This window comes from Oncorhynchus gorbuscha, linkage group LG04 (genome assembly GCF_021184085.1).
Source record: "Oncorhynchus gorbuscha isolate QuinsamMale2020 ecotype Even-year linkage group LG04, OgorEven_v1.0, whole genome shotgun sequence".
Taxonomy (NCBI): domain Eukaryota; kingdom Metazoa; phylum Chordata; class Actinopteri; order Salmoniformes; family Salmonidae; genus Oncorhynchus; species Oncorhynchus gorbuscha.
Window position 1 is genome coordinate 62,873,321 of NC_060176.1, and position 23,711 is coordinate 62,897,031.

Here is a 23,711-nt window from a genome sequence, read left to right on the forward strand (position 1 = left end):
CAGTACAAAGGACACATGCATAACATTTAAATACGTATTTAACATATACATGTGAGATACATTTTTATGTGAGATATATTTATATATTTATGTTTAATTTGTATTTAATACGAGACGCTAAAAAATAAAAATAAATAGCTGTTTCCTGTTAGTGACGTCACGGCGGATCAACTTGGACAGAGAAGAAAACGCCACTACTGCGTAGTGCGCACAGGTGATTCAGTTGTCGGTGCCACCTTCTCGTGGTGGAAAACATGGGAAAACTGCAAGAATTCGACATAACTTTTAAAGACAATAAAGTTGTTTATAGTCCTGGAGAGTCACTTTCAGGCACTCTGAAAATCACAACCACCGAAGCTCTGCTATGTAAAGGTAGGGTTCTGGAAAACGTCACCATTTAACAATCATTGCTAACTTTCTTTCACCTGTCGTCTCCTCGGACAAGGAAGTGGCGTTAGTGTTCCACTGAAGCAAACAATGGTTATGCAATTGTGATTTGGGACGTTTTAATTACAGTAGCCTACATTGTATCTTTGTATTTGTATTATTTTCAGGTGATGAACGTGTACAACTAACTTAATGTTTAAAGAATTCAGGTAGACGGACTTGTAATCATGTTCTTGGGAGGGCTTTTACTCGAACAGACACTTTCTTTAGATGTGTTTGAAGGAAAACAAAACCAAGGCGATCAGTCTCGTTTGTTGTCAGAGAGGCAAATCGGACTCATTTTTGGGGTCTGTTGACTAACTTAATTTGTAATTTTACCATATCTAAAAAGTAAAACAATGCGAACAAGATTAGTCAAACTATTAACATTTATACCAATATTTTATTTGCAAGCATAGAAGGGGCAATGATCAACTCAAGCTGTGTGTGTGTGTGTGTGTGTGTGTGTGTGTGTGTGTGTGTGTGTGTGTGTGTGTGTGTGTGTGTGTGTGTGTGTGTGTGTGTGTGTGTGTGTGAGCATATAACATTGAATTGTTCAATGGGACAATATCTGTGTACCTAATGAAAGGAAGGATCTCAAAGGGCTTTCCTTGTATCAAATAGCTATTGACAGCTGGTGGTCACCCTCATCCCTATCACCTGTTATAGTAGAACAAAATAATTCATCTATTCATCAAAATTGCACTGTGGGTGATCAAAAATGTTTTGAGGTAGTCACAAATTTATATATACATTTTCACTGCTGTTTAGACAGTAGGTGGAGTTAAAGAAGAACCCCCAAAAATATGTTCATGGTAAAACACATATTTTAAGATACATTGTCTATGACCCTTATTGAACATGATAACTAAATTGCCCTCTTAAAACACAGAAGATGTTTTGTTTCATGGGTGTTTTGGCTCAATGTCTTGTGTTAAAGCTCCGGTTTGTTTACATTCCAGGTCAGGAAAAACAGATCAGGCTGTAGCAGCTTGAGTCATGCATTTAGATATGGAACAGTGTCAGCCAGTACAGTGTCACTGGCTGCTCTGTTTTTAACTGATGTCTTAAGAACTTCATAATCAATACTGCAGTAACTTGGGAAGGTTATCTGACCTGTTGTGAGGACTTCACATTTGATTTTCACAAACGGTGGTACTCAACAATGTCACATATTTAGACTCTGTAGAGTGGATCTTTGTATTTATTATGGATCCCCATTGGCAGCAGCTACTCTTCATGGGGTCCAGCAAAATGTAGGTCAGTTTCTACAAATGTAAAACATTACAATACTACATTTACAGATTACACAACACACTGTGTGCCCTCAGGCCCCTACTCTACCACATATCTACAGTACTAAATCCATGTGTAGGTATTAGAGGTCGACCAAATATGATTTTTCAATACAGATTTATTGGAGGACCAAAAAAAGCTGACACATTAATCAGCTGATTTTTATTTTTATTTTTTCAAAATTTGTAATGACAACAATAATACTGAATAAACACTTTTATTTTAATATAATAATATAATACATCAATCAAATCAATTTAGCCTCAAATAAATAATTAAACATGTTCAATTTGGTTTACATAATGCCAAAACAAAGTGGTGGGGAAGAAAGTAAAAGTGCAATATGTGCCATGTAAAAATGCTAATGTTTAAGTTCCTTGCTCAGAACATGAGAACATTTGATAGCTGGTGGTTCCTTTTAACATGGGTCTTCACTATTCCCAGGTAAGAAGGTTGAGATTATTGGAATTATAGGACTATTTCTCTTTCTACCATTTTGTATTTCATATACCTTTGACTATTGGATGTTCTTATAGGTACTTTAGTATTGCCAGTGTAAGAGTATAGCTTTCGTCCCTCTCCTCGCCCCTACCTGGGCTCGAACCAGGAACACATCGACAACAGCCACCCTTGAAGCATTGTTACCCATCGCTCCACAAAAGCCGCAGCAAAACAACTACTCCTAGTCTTAGAGTGAGTGACGTATGAAACGCTATTAGCGTGAACCCCGCTAACTAGCTAGCCATTTCACATCGGTTACACCAGCCTAATCTCGGGAGTTGATAGGCTTGAAGTGATAAACAGCACAATGCTTGATGCATTGCGAAGAGCTGCTGGTGAACACAAGAAAGTGCTGTTTGAATGAATGCTTACGAGCCTGCTGCTGCCTACCACCACTCAGTCAGACTGCTCTATCAAATCATAGACTTAATTATAACATAACACACAGAAATGCAAGCCTTAGTTTCCAGATTTGACCATATTAATGACCTATCATTTCAAAAATAAAACGTTTATTCTTTCAGTAAAATACGGAACCGGGTGGCATCCATTAAGTCTAAATACTCCTGTTACATTGCACAACCTTCAATGTTATGTCATAATTACGTAAAATTATGGCAAATTAGTTCACAACGAGCCAGGAGGCCCAAACTGTTGCATATACCCTGACTCTGCGTGCAAGAAGTGACACAATTTCCCTCGTTTAATATTGCCTGCTAACATGAATTTCTTTTAACTAAATATGCAGGTTTAAAAATATATACTTCTGTGTATTGATTTTAAGAAAGGCGTTGATGTATATGGTTAGGTACACATTGGTGCAACGACTGTGCTTATTTTTCGAATGCGCTTGTTAAATCACCCGTTTGATGAAGTAGACTATGATTCAATGATAAATTAACAGGCACCGCATCGATTATATGCAAGGCAGGACAAGCTAGATAAACTAGTAATATCATCAACCATGTGTAGTTAACTAGTGATTATGTTAAGATTGATTGTTTTTTATAAGATAGCACCTTACCTTGGCTCCTTGCTGCACTCGCATAACAGGTAGTCAGCCTGTCACGCAGTCTCCTCGTGAAGTGCAATGTAATCGGCCATGATTGGTGTCATAACATTGAAAATGCATATTACTGATTGTTATGAGAACTTGAAATCGGCCCTAATTAAACGGCCATTCTGATTAATTGGTCAACCTCTAGTATGTATAGTGCTGATGTTATCGTGTGTGTATGCATGTATGTTCCAATGTTTGTGTTGCTTCAGTCTCTGCTATTCCATAAGGTGTTTTTTTTAAACAATCTGTTTTTTAAATCTAATTTTACTGCTTGCGTCAGTTACTTGATATGGAATAGAGTTCCATGTAGTCATGGCTCTATGTAGTACTCTTTGCCTCTCGTAGTCTGTTCTGGACTTGGACTGTGAATAGGCCTCTTGTGGCATGTCTTGTGGGGTATGCATGGGTGTCTGAGCTGTGTGCCAGTAGTTTATTAAACAGACAGCTGGGTGCATTCAGCATGTCAATACCTCTCATAAATAAAAGTAGTGATGAAGTCAATCTTTCCTCCACGTTCAGCCAGGAGAGATTAACATGCATATTATTAATATTAGCTCTCTGTGCACACCCAAGGGCCAGCCATGCTCCCTGTTCTGAGCCAATTGCAACTTTTCTAAGTCCTTTTTTGTGGCACCTGACCACACGACTGAACAGTAGTCAATGTGTGACAAAACTAGGGTCTGTAGGACCTGCCTTCTTGATAGTGTTGTTAAGAAGGCAGCACTTTGATTTATTATAGACAGACTTCTCCCCATATCAGCTACTACTGCATCAATGTTTTGACCATGACAGTTTGCAGTCTAGTGTTACTCCAAACAGTTTAGTCATCTCAACTTGCTCAAATTCCACATTATTTAGTTGAAGTTTACTGAGTGTTTTGTTCCAAATGCAATGCTTTTAGTTTTAGAAATATTTAGGGCTAGCTTATAACTTGCCACCCACCTTGAAACTAACTGCAGTTCTTTTTTTGAGTGTTGCAGTCATTTCAGTAGTAGTAGCTGATGTGTATAGTGTTTTGTCATCCGCATACATAGACACTCTGGCTTTACTCAGTCAGTGGCATGTCGTTAGTAAAAATGTTAAAAAGCAAGGGGCCTAGACAGCTACCCTGTGGAATTCCTGATTCTAACTGGATTATATTTGATAGGCTTCCATTAAAGAACACCCTCTGTTCGGTTATACAAGTAACTCGTTATCCACATTATAGAAGGGGGTGTAAAGCCATAACACAAGTTTTTCCAGCAGCAGACTATGATCAATAATGTGAAAAGCTGCACTGAAGTATAACAAGACAGCCCCCACAATCATCAACATGCTCTTAACAAGTATAATTGTTTTAATGTTATTCAATTGTCGTTATGGGAAGTTAAGTTTCATTTTAAATTGTATAATTTAGCTGAATATCAGAGTACTGAACTTTATACTTCCACCGGGGTTTTTGATTAGTTTTTACTTGGCTGTCCTTCTCCAGGACTGTGTGTTGTTGGGCTCCATCCAGAATTATGATTGATTGAACTATTAATTAATGTGGGTCATAACCCACTACTGGCCAAGAGCTGTTTCCAATCCCCTCTAGGGCTCCCATTTAGCACCCTTTAATTGATGTGCTCATTTGATTTGTTTATTTAACTAGGCAAGTCAGTTAAGAAAAAAATATTGTTTGCAGGAAAATTTCCCTCAATGTAAACTCTCCTCAAAGGCCTGTGAATAATTGATTGCTGTGGTCTGCATCTGCCAAACAAATGGCAGATACAAACATTCTAGGGATCTTAAGTTCTCTTATTTTCTTGTGAAGTTAATAGTTCAGTGTATTATCCCTGCAGATATCAAAGTGAATTGCCAAGGCTTCTGTGGTGTCACCAGCAAGAGCAATGACACAGCCTGGATGGTGGAAGAGCAGTACTTCAGCAGCACGCTCTCTGTGGCAGATAAAGGTGCTGTCAACTGGTTCATTATCTGCTCACGTTTACAGTTATAGGCCACATTCACCTCCCTTTTCCACTTCTTACTGACACTTCAGTTATGGTGTAACTGTTTCCTTTGAAATGACACGTACACACCTTCCAGTCAGTCTTTGTTTTTGTAATGATTTTCCTTTATCACCTACATATGCAAGAAGGATGAAGTAAACAAACATTGAATCCCTATTCTACCCTGAAAGTTGAATGTGATTCATAGAACAGGAACAACAGACATTGTTAATGGACAGAATGTTTTCAGACAGCTGATCTGGTTCTTATCTATCTTCCTGTCTCCCAGGAACCCTGAAACTGGGAGATCACAGTTTTCCATTCAAGTTTCTCATTCCAGGTAAGGCCGCTGAGTGATGGAGCTTTGCAAACCTATGCACCACATCCTTTAAAATATATGGGTTTTCCTCACGTTTTATAATCGGACATGCCCTGGCATGTGAGTAGATACTTTAGTTTTGACATGGCTCGTTCATTATCAGCAGAAGTAATATGAGGAATGTAGTACAGTTCCTGAATCTCTACATTAATGATTGAGGATGTGGATTACCATGGGGACCGTTGACATGTGTCTAGAATGGAAATGGCGCTACAAATGACTGCACATTGGCAGAGTAATTGATGTGAGCCTCTAAAATAACTTGCCATGAGGCCATGAGGTTGAGGTAACAATTTATGTTAAGGTAGCGGAAGACACATTTCAGTTGAATGCATTGTTGTACAACTGACTAGGTATCTCCCTTTCCCTTATAGAAGGGCTATAAGTAGTTCATAAATGTTTAATTATTAGCGCATACATACATGCAGTACCAGTTTGTACACCAGTTTGTACACACCTACTTATTAAAGGGTTTTTCTTTTGACTATTTTCTACATTGTAGAATAATAGTGAAGACATCAACTATGAAATAACACATGGATTCATGTAGTAACCAAAAAAGTGCTAAACAAAAAAAATATATATATTTTAGTTTCTTCAAAGTAGCCACCTTTTACCTTGATGACACCTCTACACACTCTTGGCATTCTGTCAACCAGCTTCACCTGGAATGCTTTTCCAACAGTCTGGTAGGAGTTCCCATGTATGCTGAGCTCTTGTTGGCTGCTTTTCCTTCACTCTGCGGTCCAACTCATTCCAAACCATCTCAATTAGGTTGAGGTTGGGTGATTGTGGAGGCCAGGTCATCTGATGCAGCGCTCCTTCACTCTCCTTCTTGGTCAAATAGCCCTTACACAGCCTGGAGGTGTGTTGGTTTATTGTCTTGTTGAAAAACAAATGATAGTCCCACTAAGCACAAACCAGATGGGATGACATATCGTTGCAGAATGCTGTGGTAGCCATGCTGGTTAAGTGTGTCTTGAATTGTAAATAAATCACTGACAGTGTCACCAGCAAAGCACCATCACACTACCTTGCTTCACGGTGGAAACCACATGTGGAGCTCATCCGTTCACCTAAACTGTCTCTCAAAGACACGGCGGTTGAAACCAAAAATCTCAAATTTGGACTCATCAGACCAAAGGACAGATTTCCACCTGTCTAATGTCCATTGCTTGTGTTTCTTGGCCTAAGCAAGTTTCTTCTTATTGCTGTCCTTTAGTAGTGGTTTCTTTGCAGCAATTTGAACATGAAGGCCTGATTCATGCAGTCCCCTCTGAACAGTTGATTTGTCTGTTACTTTGAAGCATTTATGTGGGCTGGTAACTAATGAATTTTTCCTCTGCAGCAGATGTAACTCTGGGTCTTCCTTTCCTGTAGTGGTACTCATGGGAGCCAGTTTCATCATAGTGCTTGATGTTTTTTGCTACTGCACTTGAAGAAACATTTAAGTTCTTAATTTTCCGTATTGACTGACCTTCATGTGTTAAAGTAATGATGGACTGTCTTTTCTCTTTGCTTATTTGAGCTGTTCTTGCCATAATATGGACTTGGTCTTTTACCAAATAGGGCTATCTTCTATATACCACCCCTACCTTATCACAACACAACTGATTGGCTCAAACACATAAAATGTACTTTAACAAGGCACACCTGTTAATTGAAATGCATTCCTCATGAAGCTGGTTGAGAGAATGCCAAGAGTGTGCAAAGCTGTCATCAAGGCAAAGGGTTGCTACTTTGAAGAATCTCAAATATATTTGTTTTAACATTTTTTGTTTGTTTACTGCATGATTCCATATGTGTTATTTAATAGTTTTGATGTCTTCAGTATTATTCTACAATGTAGAATATAATAAATATATAATAAAAATAAAGAATCCCTTGAATGAGTAGGTGTCCTTGAATGAGTAGGTGTCCAAATGTCTGTTTAAAAAAGAGAATTCTGTAATGAACCATTTTAATGCGTTTGTTGAGATTGTGCCCTTGTCATTAGCTCATTAGCCTCCTTTTCCCCTTGTTGACTAGTATGGTAGGGACTGAGCATTGATACCCTGAGATGTGTTAGCTGAACTGCTTAGTTCCCAATTTCACCTGCTGTTTCAAGCCACCTGTTATCTTTGTTATACTATCCTCTGTACTGGTATGACCGTGGCTTCCTCGCTTATGTTTTGTCTCGTGGTCATTCATACTAACAATCTAGAATGTCTACTTCTCTTTTTTATTTCAAAGTATGACTCTTGATTATTGGACCGTTACACTTTGCATGCTAAGGAAATGAATCCGATGGATCATTATATGAACTATATCACGTTCTGCCTTATCTATGCAATAGCTCACAGGTAGAGGAGCCCTATGATAACATAAACCCTCCGCTCATTACTTATTGTTAAGATCTGTCAGACTGACCGACAGACTGCCAGTTGAGAAGGGATTCACTTTCCCCGTAGGTGATCCATACCACAGAAACCCAAACCAACCTAACTGGTCCTCAACTGTCCATTCTGATTTGAAACTTGCATCTGCTGTTCAATGTACACCGTCTTTTAATTGTAAAACAATTAGATACAGGCCATTTGTGTTGCCACTATTTTTGCCTATTCTTGCCACCATGAAAAGACATCCTGTGCTAAATAACTACTCCTTCCATTCCCATATAGCCTCTGTTCCCACATCCTTTGAAGGAAACTATGGACAAGTTATGTACAGAGTGAGGGCTTTCATTGACACTCCTCGCTTCTCTAAGGACTATAAGGTGGAGAAGCCTTTCTACCTGCTGAGTCTCCTCAACCTCAACGATGTACCTGACATCCATGTGAGAGCTTCCCTGGCTGATTTTGATACCTTTTCACTTTATCAGAGATATCCAAACCTCAGACACTGGAGATTGGTGAATCTGGTCTTAACTTTATATTTCCCACCTGTTTCCAGGGATGTAGTTCATCTTCCGTTACTAAGAAGTTCACCTACCTACTGGGGGTAAAGACAGGAACTGTGGTGCTGAAGGCCCATAGTGACATGAAGGGCTACACGCCTGGTCAGGTCATCCAACTGACCACAGAGCTCCACAACCAGTCTGGGAAAACCACAGGGACTGTGGTAGCCTGTCTCATTCAGGTATAGAGTACTGACCTAGTCTTCAGTGCTTGAAATAAAGCAAGGCTAAGGGAAGTGTTTCAACAAAGTGTGGTTGTGTTAATGACGCTATAAAGCTGCAATGGGGTAATTCTTGTCTCAGGTGAGATAAAAAAGGATTGCTTTATCACTCAAACATTATCTACCCTATTTCTGTGTGCTCATCTCCAACAGAAAGTAACTTACCAGACAAAGAAGCCTACCATTGACTTGAGGACTTTAGTGCAGGTGGAGGGTGCAGGGGTGAAGGCTGGCAAACAAGTTGAGTGGAAGGAGCAGATTATTGTACCTCCTCTGCCCCAGTCATCTCTGGCTGACTGTGGTCTAATAAACATGGAATACTTTATTCAAGTAAGCAACTTTTCTCTTCATGATAACATTCCTCTACAGTGAAACCCTTTTTCTCTACAGTTTAGCACCCATGTTTTGATAATACCTTCTCTTTACTCCCTGGTACTTTAGATCTCCTTGAAATCTCCTGAGGCTTCGTTTTTGTTGCCCATCCACATTGGAAACATCTCAGTGGATACCACGTCAGCACGACCCTCCAGACCCCCTCCTCCAACCACCGATCCTTCTCGCTCCTCCACAAACCCTACCAAGCTAGAAAACAGCAGACGCTCTGAGCCGTCCTCCCAAGACCAAGAAACTCCTACTTGCCCTTCCCCCCACCCAGCCCCAAAACCTGTTCCCAGAATCAGAGTCTCCACTTCATCCCCTGCCTCACCCAGTGCCCCTCCAGCTGAGATGGACTATCTGGTCATGGGCGCCAAGGGGCAAGTGACCGAGGCCCTCCCAACTGAGAGCCACTCCCAGCTTGGTTTCTTGAGTTCTCAGGCCACTGTCTCCCCCAGTGCCTTCAGCTATGCCCCAGGCCTCACCTTCTCCCAGAACCAGTCCCAGAGTGACACCACAAACCCAACGGGACCTTTGTTCTGTGTGTCCACAGGCGCCACCATCCCATTCTTCTCTGAGGGCAGTACCAACCCCAAGCCTACCCTCTACCCACTCCTGCCTCCTGAGTACAGCACCTCAACACTCCCACATGGTCAGTCTTACACTCCTGTAGTGACTGGCGGTGCCAATGCTATTTACTTTTTACTCAGTTATCTTATTGTACAGCTTGATATTTAGTATTTGGGTAAGGTGTTTCTATTATTGTCATCTCAATGTATCAGTTGTGGCAGGTTTGAGAGTCTTGGCTAATATCCATTATGAAGGAGTCTAATTGCCACACCTTAGACAGTTATGTCTTTGCTTTGTAAGTTGTGCTGTGACCTCATGTAGTTAGGTGGGTCTTGTGTAATAATGTCTTTGTCTGCTAACTAATATCTGCTGTCCTCTGTTACAGAGGCTCCTCCCAGCTATGTCGAGAGCTGTAGCAGCAACACATAAAACAACGTCATGACACAGGAGAGACTGCTGGCAACACTGAACATGACAACCAACCTCCCTTCTACTCGATCATGCTGCCAGATAGACCTCTTAAGTACGTCAGCCCAGGTTAAGCAACACCTTTTTTATGATTACTGATTGCTTTCACACATTGTTTGCGCTTTCAGGACAGTACTGTTTTTACGTAAACAATTTTTATAGCTGGAGACAAGGTTTCAAAGTTAAGTCAGGGTAGATTTAGTTAAGAATATTTTGAAATTGTATTATTTATTTTTTACTAGGCAAGTCAGTTAAGAACAAATTCTTATTTACAATGACGGCCTACACCGGCCATACCCGGACGAAGCCGGGCCAATTGTGCGCTGCCCTATGGGACACCCAATCACGGCTGGTTATGATACAGTCTAGAATCGAACCAGGGTGTCTAGTGAGGTTCTAGCACTGAGATGCAGTGCTTTAAACCGCTGTGCCACTCGGGAGACAAAACACCTATGATTGAAACCAAGTGAAGATCCATGAAGCCCACTAGCAACTGCCCAGGCTATGTTTTATGTAACCTGTATGTTTATTTATTGTTTCCACTAAACTGTCTATTCATATACAATTCACTATGTTCTATATCCAAATAATGTTTTATGCATAGGAAATACAGTGCCTTGATACTCTACAATGCACAACCTAATAAAATTGTGTTGTATGTTTAGCCATTTTTGTTTTGCTTTGTTTACTATGCCAGGGTAATTGTACATCTCTAGTTTTAGGCCCGTTTATCAGTTGTAAACATGAAGGTTCTTGCACTCCAATATAGATGTCTGCTCAACATGGATTCTTGCAAGTCAGTACAATTCTTGTCTGACAGGGAAACTTTATTTTTATAGTTGCACTTTTTAAAGCATAATCATATTTAGTGGAATTGTAAGGTAAATCTGTATGCCTGGAAATGCCCTTGTCTGGAGCAGAGCATCCAAATTTCAAACTGTCCAGAAAAGTTTTTAAAATTCTAAAATCTCTCTCCCAGATAAATAGGAATTTTTATTCAAATGTTTTTTAAATGAGGTTTTCGAGTCAAAGCAACTGAGGAAAAACTAAATTTCTTCTTTGTATACTACTTAAATTAAGAAAAAAGCTATTTTTGTCAACTCCGTATTGATTTTTTTTTTTTAAATGTATTTAACTGAATTGCCTAGTTAAGAACAAATTCTTATTTACAATAAAGCCTAGGAACAGTGGATTTACTACCTTGTTCAGGGGCAGGACAACAGATTTTTACATTGTCAACTTGGGGATTCGATCTAGCAACCTTTTGGTTATTACATTTACATTTACATTTAAGTCATTTAGCAGACGCTCTTATCCAGAGTTATTGGTCCAAAGCTCTAACCCCTCGGTTACCTGCTTCCCCAAGGGTGTTAACTCTGACAGAGTGCTGATAGACTGGTTGTTTTGGGGGGATTATTGTTGACATTTTACAAATGTTTATTGACTTTTTAGAAGCAACAATATGTCTGTTTTGAGTATCTGTCAACTCTGTTAGAGGCTTGTCAACTCCTCCATCACTGATGGATAAACCTCTTAAGATTAGAATATTTTTGTCAATATTCAGGAAAAATATTTTGATGCTCCCGCCTGCTGTGTACTGAAGTCTTAGCTAGCTAGCACAAGGTGACGTCTAGGACCATTCCCCCCAGAATTGTCCGGGAACTTGCAGGTGCCTTGGTGGAATAGTGGGGGTAAAATCTCACAGCAAGAACGGGCAAATCTGGTGCAGTCCATGAGGAGGAGATGCAATGTAGTACTTAATGCAGCTGGTGGCTACACCAGATACTGACTGACTTTTGATTTTGACCCCACTTTTTGTTCAGGGACACCATTATTCAATTTCCATTAGTCACATTTCTGGAACTTGTTCAGTTTGTCTATTGTTGAATCTTGTTAATGTTAAGTTTGCTTTTTTTGCTGAGTTTAGTACTTAATTTGTAAATTGGGAGGTGCCAGTGTTGTGCTGAAAAGTTCCCTCCTGCCAGAATATCCCCCCGCGTGAACGCGCACGCACTCAATTCTTCATTGCTGTTACTTGCAAGTTGGGATTTCTGATCAAGTTAGGCTGTGTTTCACTTTATTTTTTTTATGTCTGTGATTGCGGGGGAGGCACTAGTAATGTCTGCCGTTTTTGGTTTGGCTATTTGTTTCAAGTGTATTAGTCTATAAATAAATCTCTACCAAAATTTGTTATCTCTCCCATGTCTTATTTGACTAGTAGTTCTGAAATGTTTATTGCTTGTCTACATTTTACTACTTCCTCTTTCAATATAACACATACTTTAAGTTCAGTTGCCTATCCTGATGTGGAGTTTGTTCTATAGAAAGTATTTGACTTTGGAGTGTGCCACAGAAAGTATTTGACTCGAGCCACAAAATTAAGGAAATTAGAAGGGGGTGTGGAGGATTTCAGCAAGGCTATTTTCTTGCCTGCTGAAATTCTGCCCTCCCATTTTGTAATGTTTAAGAAAATAATGATAATACACAATAACAGGACATCAAAGTTCAGCTTTAACAAACATTACATTAGAAATACAAATTTCCATCTTTGCATAATAAGATATAAAATGACTAAATGAAATATAAAAAGAAACAAATATTGGAAAGCTGCAACAGCTCGACTGAACATTTTAGTACACTTTTTATGGAGGGTTTTCCAGGTGATACCGTCAACTCAAGCCTAACCTAGTCTTGACAGGCAGCGCAGACACAATCCTCCAATGATGTTATGGTTTTCATACAGGACTGGTGGAACCATCGTGGGCAGTGGTCACAACCAATCTGAAATTTATGATCAAATGTTTATATTTAAAACATTAAATACATTTTCTTGAATTACAATGTATTTCATTATCAGACAAAGCGGATGATACTATCTCTATAAATATTACTGCTAAAACATTCGTACTCCTAAAACTGTGCCTTTAAAAAATATTTTTTAGAAGTGAACAAGCAATTACCCAGTTAGTGTCTTCCTCATTATTGTCCACCTCCCCACAGAAGTGGCACAGTTGGCTCAGGTCATCTTGCAAAACATAATGTCAAGTAGTCTATTCATCTTTACATGTGTTTTTCTGGGCAAACAGGGAGCAAGGGAATAGTATAGGTTTCTTGTAACATAATTATTTAAATACATGTGTTTTAGTGGCCATCTAGTCAGAAGTTGGATCAAAGATAACCTTGAAAGATCCATATAAATGGTTAGTTTTTTCTACAATTATATTAAATTAGAAATGGAACATACCAGTGTTTAAGAGGAGAGTGACTGCTATTTCTTTTCTCATGATGTTAACATCTTCGTCCGTATTTGAAAAGACAATCTACTCCTCCAGAAAACATTCAGCTAACTGGGTAAAAAATGTGATGGCCATTTCATTTTCCCCAACAAAATTGTTACACTTGAGATTCTAATTCGCAAGTATACAACGACATAGCTATAATATAATTTGACAGTTCTGTTTTGACTTTTAGTCAGTATACTTTCACTAGATTAATTGTACATGAATTATAGTCTCAAACTTACTTTCAAGGCAAAGACCTCACAAGAAGTAACATCTTGTTGGCATGGGTGAGGAAGGATACCACACGCCCATCTGGAGATATTACACCCCTTCTCTCTCAGGAATGATCTGAACATATGTTAATAAAAGTACAGCATTTTGAAACACTTTATTGATTACAATCTAGAGATTAATAACAGAGGAACCTGAGAATGCAGGGATTCCAGCAGGGTGTGAGTTGAAGTAGTCAAATCGAGCTGACAATGGCTGGAATGTAAATGACGTGATCATCTCGGTTATCTAACATCTGAGAATGGTCAGGCATGTGTGCTGTCATCCAGGTGGAAATGTCACCTGCATATCTGATGTAGGAAAAGAGATGAGGGAAATTGAGTGTCCTGTGAATATGTTTACATATATTTAAAAAAGAAAAAAATATTTCACCTTTATTTAACCAGGTAGGCAAGTTGAGAACAAGTTCTGATTTACAACTGCGACTTGGCCAATACAAAGCAAAGCAGTTTGACACATATAACAACACAGAGTTACACATGGTGTAAAACAAACATACAGTCAATAATACAGTTGAAAAATAAGTCTATATACAATGTGAGCAAATGAGGTGAAATAAGGGAGGTAACGGTAATAAATAGGCCATGGTGGCGAAGTAAATACAATATAGCAATTAAAACACTGGAATGGTAGATTTGACAGTAGATGAGTGTGCAAAGTAGAAATACTGGGGTGCAAAGGAGCAAAATAAATAAATACAGTCGGGGAAGAGGTAGTTGTTTGGGCTATTTATAGCTATTTACAGTGATCTGTGAGCTGCTCTGACAGCTGGTGCTTAAAGCTAGTGAGGGAGATGTGTTTCCAGTTTCAGAGATTTTTGTAGTTCATTCCAGTCATTGGCAGCAGAGACCTGGAAGGAGAGGCAACCAAAGGAGGAATTGGCTTTGGGGGTGACAAGTGATATATGACTGCTGGAACGCGTGCTACGGGTGGATGCAGCTATGGTGACCAGCAAGCAGAGGTAAGGCGGGACTTTACCTAGCAGGGTCTTGTAGATGACCTGGAGCCAGTGGGTTTGGCGACGAGTATGAAGCGAGGGCCAGCCAACGAGAGCGTACAGGTCGCAGTGGTGGGTAGTATATGGGGCTTTGGTGACAAAAAGGATGGCACTGTGATAGACTGCATCCAATTTGTTGAGTTGTGTGTTGGAGGCTATTTTGTAAATGACATCGCCGAAGTCGAGGATCGGTAGGATGGTCAGTTTTACGAGGGTATGTTTGGCAGCATGAGTGAAGGATGCTTTGTTGCGAAATAGGAAGCCAATTCTAGATTTAACTTTAGATTGGAGATGTTTTATGTGAGTCTGGAAGAAGAGTTTACAGTCTAACCAGACACCTAGGTATTTGTAGTTGTCCACATATTCTCAGTCAGAACCATTCAGAGTAGTGATGCTGGACGGGCATGCAGCTGCAGGCTGCGATCGGTTGAAGAGCATGCATTTAGTTTTATGAGCATTTAATAGCAGTTGGAGGCCACGGAAGGAGAGTTGTATGGCATTGAAGCACGTCTGGAGGGTTGTTAACACAATGAAGTATACAGAATGGTGTCTGCGTAGAGGTGGATTAGAGACTCCCCAGCAGACAGAGCGACATCATTGATATATACAGAGAAGAGAGTCTGCCCAAGAATTGAACCCTGTGGCACCCCCATAGAGACTGCCAGAGGCCCGGACAACAGGCCCTCACATTTGACACACTGAACTCTGTCGGAGAAGTAGTTGGTGAACCAGGCGAGGCAATCATTTGAGAAACCAAGGCTGTTGAGTCTGCCGATGAGGATGTGGTGATTGATATAGTCGAAAGTCTTGGCCAGGTCAATGAATACGGCTGCACAGTATTATTTCTTATCAATGGCGGTTAAGATATCGTTTAGAACCTTGAGTGTGGCTGAGGTGCACCATGACCAGCTCTGAAACCAGATTGCATAGTGGAGAAGGGATTCGAAATGGTCGGTGATCTGTTTGTTAACTTGGCTTTCGAAGACCTTAGAAAGGCAGGGTAGGATAGATATAGGTCTGTAGCAGTTTGGGTCAAGAGTGTCCCCACCTTTGAAGAGGGGGATGACCGCAGCTGCTTTACAATCTTTGGGAATCTCAGACGACACGAAAGAGAGGTTGAACAGGCTAGTAATAGGGGTTGCAATAATTTCGGCAGATCATTTTAGAAAGAAAGGGTCCAGATTGTCTAGCCCGGCTGATTTGTAGGGGTCCAGATTTTTCAGCTCTTTCAGAACATCAGCTGATTGGATTTGGGAGAAGGCGAAATGGGGAAGGCTTGGGCGAGTTGCTGTGGGGGCTGCAGTGCTGTTGACCGGTGTAGGGGTGGCCAAGTGGAAAGCATGGCCAGACGTAGAAAAATGTTTTTTGAAATTCTCAATTATTGTGGATTTATTGGTGGTGACAGAGTTTCCTATCCTCAGTGCAGTGGGCGGCTGGGAGGAGGTTCTTGTTCTCCATGGACTTTACAATGTCACAGAACTTTTTTGAGTTTGTGTTGCAGGAAACAAATTTCTGCTTGAAAAAGCTAGCCTTGGATTTTTTAACTGCCTGTCTATATTGGTTTTTAACTTCCCTAAAAAGTTGCATTTCACGGGGGTTGTTCGATGCTAATGCAGAACGCCATAGGATATTTTTGTGTTGGTTAAGGGCAGTCAGGTCTGGAGAGAACCAAGGGCTATATCTGTTCTTGGTTCTAAATTTCTTGAATGGGACATGCTTATTTAAGATGGTGAGGAAGGCATTTAAAAAACCAAACAGGCATCCTCTACTGACGGGATGAGGTTGATATCAAATCAAATCAAAATAAAATGTATTTATATAGCCCTTCGTACATCAGCTGATATCTCAAAGTGCTGTACAGAAACCCAGCCTAAAACCCCAAACAGCAAGCAATGCAGGTGTAGAAGCACGGTGGCTAGGAAAAACTCACTAGAAAGGCCAAAACCTAAGAAGAAACCTAGAGAGGAACCAGGCTATGAGAGGTGGCCAGTCCTCTTCTGGCGGTGTCGGGTGGAGATTATAACAGAACATGGCCAAGATGTTCAAATGTTCATAAATGACCGGCATGCTCAAGTAATAATAATCACAGGCAGAACAGTTGAAACTGGAGCAGCAGCACGGCCAGGTGGACTGGGGACAGCAAGGAGTCATCATGTCAGGTAATGACTTATTTTTAGAGAGGTGGATTTTTAAAAGTAGAAGTTCAAATTGTTTGGGTACAGACCTGGATAGTAGGACAGAACTATGCAGGCTATCTCTGCAGTAGATTGCAACACGCCCCCCTTTGGCCGTTCTATCTTGTCTGAAAATGTTGTAGTTAGGGATATAGATTTCAGAGTTATTGGTGGTCTTCCTAAGCCAGGATTCAGACACGGCTAAGACATCCAGGTTGGCAGGGTGTGCCAAAGCAGTGAATAAAACAAACTTCTAACAAACTTCTAGGAGGCTTCTAACAAACTTCTAGGAGGCTTCTAATGTTAACATACATGAAACCAAGGCTTTTACAGAATTCATCAAAAAAGTAATCCACTCCAAAGAAGTCATCCACTCCTATTCCAGGGCCTGGATTCACCTCTACATCGCCAGAGGAACAGAGGAGTAGGAGGATAAGGATACGGCTAAAAGCCATGAGAATTGGACATCTAGGACGTCCGGAACAAAGAGTAAAAGGAGCAGGTTTCTGGGGGCGATAAAATAGCTTCAAGGTATAGTGTACAGACAAAGGTATGGTAGGATGTGAATACAGTGGAGGGAAACCTAGGTATTGAGTAATGATGAAAGAGATATTGTCTCTAGAAACATAATTGAAACCAGGTGATGTCATTGCATGTGTGGGTGGTGGAACTGAAAGGTTGGATAAGGTATAATGAGCAGGGCTAGAGGCTCTACAGTGAAATAAGCCAATAAACACTAACCAGAACAGCAATGGACAAGGCATATTGACATTAAGGAGAGGCATGCTTAGCCGAGTGATCATAAGGGTCCAGTGAGTAGTGAGGTTGGTTGGAGTAACAGCGATTCAGACAGCTAGCCAGGCCATGGGTAGCAAGCTAGCAGAAGATGGAGGTCTGTTTTTAGCCACCCCGTGCGTTTCAGTCGGTAGATTAGTGGGTTCTGTGTGGTAGAGGGGACCAATCCAATTGTCAAAATAGTTATAGTGGCCCAAGAAGATTGTTCGATAGACCTGTTCAGATAGCAGCCGATATGCTCATGACAGCTCACGATTAGCGGGCCGCAGTTATCAGATGGGTGTTCAGGTTACGTCGCGATGGAGGGGCCAGTTGAATAATTCCAGTCGTGAAGGCCCGGTGGGGCTCCGCATCGGCAGTAAAACGGTTCCGGATAGGTGATTGTAGCCCAGGAGTGGCTGATGGAACTCTTCAGCTGGCTAGCTCCGGGATAATTGGTGTTTGCTCCGGAATCGACGTTAGCCAATAGTCACTCGGATAGCAGCTAGTTAGCTGCAAGATCCAGGTGTAAATGTCCAGAGCTTGCGGTAGAAATCCGAGGATATGGAGAGAAAATTGGTCCGGTATGCTCTGGTCTGAATCACGTTGTACAAAACTGGCGATAGCTTTCCAAGCTAAAGGATAGCTGATGACCCCTAGCCGTGGTTAGCTGAATACTAATGTTAGCTAGTGAGCTGCCTAACTCCTGGCTAGCTTCTGTTGTGAATAATACTTTTGGAAAAAAAACAGATCCTCACCACATTTGGTGAGGCGGGTTGCAGGAGAGTGTTTTGAAGTTGAGTTTTTAGAAAATATATATAAAAAGATATGCCAAGAAAAATACAAAAATCATACAAAACATATATACACAGGACAAGACGAGGACAAAAGACGTGTGACTGCTACGCCATCTTGGAACCCTTGAAGAAGCTATAGAAATAGAATATAAACGCAATAGAAGTGTTGTTTCTTATACTATTGTCTCTTGTGTCTTTAGAGGACTGTTTCACTTTGATGTCCTTTTTCTTCTGTCCTTATTTTGTCTTTATTTTCTTCTGTTAACTAGATATTCTTTGTTTTTTCTTGTTAGCTAGCTAGCTTCTTCCAGGAGAGTCCCTAGCAACAATATGTAGTGTACGTGTGTATGTGTATATATATCTTGGACTATATATATATATATTTTTTTCTTCTATATTATCATTATTGTGTTTTGTGATTGAGGGGTTTAATATTGTAAAACAATATTTGGAAGTTGACCAAATATTTTGGTAGCCTGTATTTGATTTGATAGTCTGTATTTGAAATATTGCGAAAGGCCTGTTTTGTCTGCATGCTGTTTGTTCACCGACAGCTTTGCCGGTCGTTCCCGACTGCAGGCTATTCATTGTTATTGGGCTACAATCCACAGCTAGGCTATCCATCTCTGTGGCTAAATTATAGGACTTCTCATGGTGTAGTAGGCTATTCTAAATTTGATTTATTTCTGAACAGACAGCTGTAATTCCATAACCATAAAATGTATTTAAATTGATCAGGCGTGCTGCAGTATATTCAGAACCCTTCACGTGGCTATTATTCCATAAGGAAATAAATCTAATTGTATGTCACATGCGTCAAATACCACCTCACATTGAAATGCTTATGAACAAGCCCTTAACCAACAATGCAGTTTTAAGGGGGAAAAGTGTTAAAGTATTTGTTAAAAAATGAATAAATAAAATAACAAAAATAACAAATAATTAAGGTGCAACAATAAAATAACAGTAGAGAGGCTATATACAGGGAGTACTGGTACATAGTCAATGTATTGGGGCACCAGTTAGTCAGGTAATATGAACATGTAGGTAGAGGTAAAGTGACTGCATGGATAATAAACAGAGAGTAGCAACAGTGTGAAAATGGGGGAAGGGGTGGGGACAATGCAAATAGTCTGGGTAGCCATTTGATTAGCTGTTCAGGAGTGTTATGGCTTGGGGGTAGAATCTGTTGTGGTAGCCGTGCGGTAGCAGAGAGACAAGTTAATGACTAGGGTGGATGGAGTCTTTGACAATGTTTTGGCCTTCCTCTGACACTTCCTAGTATAGAGGTCCTGGATGGCAGGAACCTTGGTCTTAGTGATGTACTGGGCTATAAGCATTACCCTCTGTAGTGCCTTGCGGTCAGAGGCTGAGCAGTTGTCATACCAGGCGGTGATGCAATTAGTCAGGATGCTCTCGACGGTGCAGCTGTGGAACTTTTTGAGGATCTGAGGACCAATGCCAAATCTTTTTATAGTCTCCTGAGGGGGGAATAGGCATTGTTGGGCCTCTTCACGACTGTTTTGGTGTGTTTGGACCATGTTAGTTTGTGGGTGATGTGGATGCCAAGGAACTTGAAGTGCTCAACCTGCTCCACTACAGCCCCGTCGATGATAAGGGGGCTGTGCTCGGTACTCCTTTTTCTGTAGTCCACAATCATCTCATTTGTCTTGATCAAGTTGAGGGAGAGGTTGTTATCCTGGCACCACACTGCCAGGTCTCTTACCACTGCCAGGTCTCCCTATAGGCTATCATCGTGGTCAGTGATCAGGCCTACCACTGTTGTGTCGTTGGCAAACTTAATGATGGTGTTGGAGTCGTACTTGGCCATGCAGTCATGGGTGAACAGGGAGTACAGGAGGGTGACTGAGCATGCCCCCTGAGAGGCCCCTGTGTTATGGATCAGCGTGGCAGATGTTTTGCTACCCTTACCACCTGGGGGCGGTCCATCAGGAAGTCCAGGATCCAGTTGCAGAGGAAGGTGTTTAGTCCCATGGTGCTTAGCTTAGTGATGAGCTTTGAGGGCACTATGGTGTTGAATGCTGAGCTGTAGTCAATAAATAGCATTCTCACGTCGATGTTCCTTTTGTCCAGGTGGGAATGGGCGGTGTGGAGTACAATTGAGATTGCATCATCTGTGGATTGGTTGGGGCAGTATACTAATTGGAGTGGGTCTAGGGTTTCTGGGATAATGATGGTGTTGTGAGCCATGACCAGCCTTTCAAAGAACTTCATGGCTACAGGTGCTACAGGTGCTGAGTGCTACGGGTCGGTAGTCATTTAGGCAGGTTACCTTGGTGTTCTTGGGCACAAGGACTATGATGGTCCGCTTAAAACTTCTTATATGGCAACAGCCAGTGAAAGTGCAGAGCGCCAAATTCAAACAGAAATCTCATAATTAAAATTCCTCAAACATACATGTATTTTATACCATTTTAAAGGTAATCTTGTTATTAATCCCACCAAAGTGTCCAATTTCAAATTGGCTTTACATCGAAAGCACCTCAGACGATTATGTTAGGTCATAGCCAAGCCACAGAAAAACACAGCCATTTTTCCAGCCAAAGAGAGGTGTCACAAAAAGTACAAATAGAGATAAAATGATTCACTAACCTTTGATGATCTTCATCAGATGACACTCACAGGCCTTCATGTTACACAATACATGTATGTTTTGTTCGATAAAGTGCATATTTATATAAAGAAAATCTCTATACACTGGCATGTTATGTTCACTAGTTCCGAAAACATCCGGTGATACTGCAGAGAGCCACATAATTTTACAGAAATACTCATTAGAATTGTTGATGAAAATAGAATTGTTAGACTTGGAAATATAGATACACTTCTCCTTAATGCAACCACTGTGTCAGATTTCAAAAAAGCTTTACGGAAAAATCAAACGATGCAATAATCTGAGTACAGCTTTCAGACAACAAAGCAGCCAAAAACATATCCGTCATATTGGGTAGTCAACATTAGTCATAAGTAGCATTATAAATATTCACTTACCTTTGATGATCTTCATCAGAATGCACTCCCAGGAATCCCAGTTTCACATTAAATGTTTGATTTGTTCGATAATGTTTTTGTCCAAAGAGCTACTTTTTAGAGTTTTTTCCCCCCTCTGGTTGCACATTTAATTAGGTCAAATGGATTTAAGTTTCCCTGCATTATAGTCCCTGGCTACTAGGAGCGCCACATCTGGATGAGCATTTTCTTGTTTGCTTATGGCCTTATACAGCTCGTTGAGTGCAGTCTTATAGTGCCAGCATCGGTTTGTGGTGGTAAATAGACAGCTAAGAAGAATATAGGTGAAAACTCTCTTGGTAAATAGTGTGGTCTTGTTGGGCCTCTTCACGACTGTCTTGGTGTGTTTGGACCATGTTAGTTTGTTGGTGATGTGGATGCCAAGGAACTTGAAGCGCTCAACCTGCTCCACTACAGCCCCGTCGATGATAAGGGTGCTGTGCTCGGTCCTCCTTTTTCTGTAGTCCACAATCATCTGCTTTGTCTTGATCAAGTTGAGGGAGAGGTTGTTAATGCTAATCATGAGATACTCTTCCTTAGGCGAGCAAAACCTTGAGACTTCCTTAATATTAGATTTTGTGCTTTTATTTACAAATACACACAGACCGCTACCCCTTGTCATACCAGATGTAGCTATTCTATTTTGCTGATGGACCAAAACCCCCGTCAGCTGTATGTTATCCATGTCGTCGTTCAGCAACGACTCAGTGAAACATAAGATATTACAGTTTTTAATGTCCTGTTGGTAGGATAATCTTGATTGGAGCTCATCCATTTTGTTGTCCAATGATTTAACGTTGGCTAATAGGACTGATGGTAGAGGGGAAATTACTCACTCGCTGTCGGATACTTACAAGGAACCCCAACTTACGTCCCCGATATCTATGTCTCTTCATGCGAATAACGGGGATTTGGGCCTTGCCGGGTGTCTGAAGTTAATCGAGTCTGACTCGTTAAAGAAAAATTACTTGTCCAGTACAAGGTGAATAATTGCTGTCCTGATATCCAGAAGCTCTTTTCGGTCATAAGAGATGGTGGCAGAAACATTATGTACAAAATAAGTTACAAATAACACGAAAAAACACACACAATAGCACAATTGGTTAGCTACTGTTTTATGGTCTCCTATCTCTTCCTGCGCCAACGCAGGAGAGAATACATAATTGGTCGAAATTTGTTGCCACAAAACCTTAACCCTAACCACTCTGGTAATCTTATTACTAACCTTAAATTAAGACCAAAAATATAATTTTTGTTTTCTTAAATGTTTATGATGGCCAATTTTCACTTTGTGGCTGTGGTAACTAGTGACAACTCAGTGCCGCTTGCTTCTTCTTCTTCTTCTGTGGATGTCAACCGCCAGTAAACTATAAAGTTGCATTTACCGCCACCTACTGTACCGGAGCGCCCCCGCAGCCCTCATGTGTACTGGAATCATACCTTAATAATGGATCAATAGAAGTAAAAAGAAGGGCTCCTGCAGATTACGCCCTTTATCAGAAAAGCAGGTTTTAGGGCCTTTAAGAGTGAAAATGTATTTTCCCCATTCCCTCTTTTTTTAAAATTATTTTGAAAATTATATTGCAAAACAAAACATTCAGGTAAAACAAGAAGACTTTAAATACATACACATAAAAACATAAACATATGCAGGGCAATTGGATTTACTCAGAAAAAGTCTAATTATGATTCAAGATGTCATTATTTTTGTTATTAACTAGGGATGATGTTTTAACTAGATGATTGAATTTGATCTGAAATTGGTCATTTTGGTATAGATTTCTGGAATTTTTTTTTTGTATAAAGTATTTGACAAAAAAAAGATGTATTTCAATGGTCTTGCCATCATTGCAATAGTATCATATTACAATATGGATTTCCCTCCTTTTAGTTTTCGTATCCAGTAGTGGGCTGCAATACACCTTTTCAGAATGTAGTCTGCCCTAAAACCCCACCGAAGAAGATAAAGTTCAATGTGGTTGTAAAGTGAAAGGTCTTTGCTGGAGCTATATACCACACGTTTAGTTATACAAATATTTGGCTATACTGCGTAAGATATCAATGGTACTGCTGTGCCACACTCTGGCTGGCTGATGCGCTGCTCCTTCTGAAAAGTAGACACACATGTCGACTGAGCATGCTCCATCTGGGCTGTGCAGAAGGAAC

General features: G+C 40.5%; 1 protein-coding gene across 1 annotated transcript; it reads left to right on the forward strand.

Moving 5' to 3' along the window:
* The first annotated feature begins 176 nt into the window (after nt 1–176).
* Nucleotides 177–11,434, forward strand: LOC124034452 (arrestin domain-containing protein 1-like). The gene is made up of 8 exons (XM_046347681.1): nt 177–372; nt 5,107–5,217; nt 5,543–5,593; nt 8,293–8,447; nt 8,564–8,749; nt 8,942–9,118; nt 9,230–9,815; nt 10,119–11,434. Exons 1-8 carry the CDS (start codon nt 255–257, stop codon nt 10,160–10,162), a joined length of 1,428 nt encoding a protein of 475 aa, XP_046203637.1. The 5' UTR covers nt 177–254; the 3' UTR covers nt 10,163–11,434.
* The last annotated feature ends 12,277 nt before the right edge of the window (nt 11,435–23,711 follow it).

What these genes read in the sequence shown, in the direction of transcription:
- LOC124034452 (XM_046347681.1), top strand. Translation starts at nt 255, where the DNA reads ATGGGAAAACTGCAAGAATTCGACATAACTTTTAAAGACAATAAAGTT. An exon ending in ATTCAAGTTTCTCATTCCAG is followed by an intron (nt 5,594 to 8,292) that starts GTAAGGCCGCTG and finishes ATTCCCATATAG; the next exon opens with CCTCTGTTCCCACATCCTTT. An exon ending in CACCTCAACACTCCCACATG is followed by an intron (nt 9,816 to 10,118) that starts GTCAGTCTTACA and finishes CCTCTGTTACAG; the next exon opens with AGGCTCCTCCCAGCTATGTC.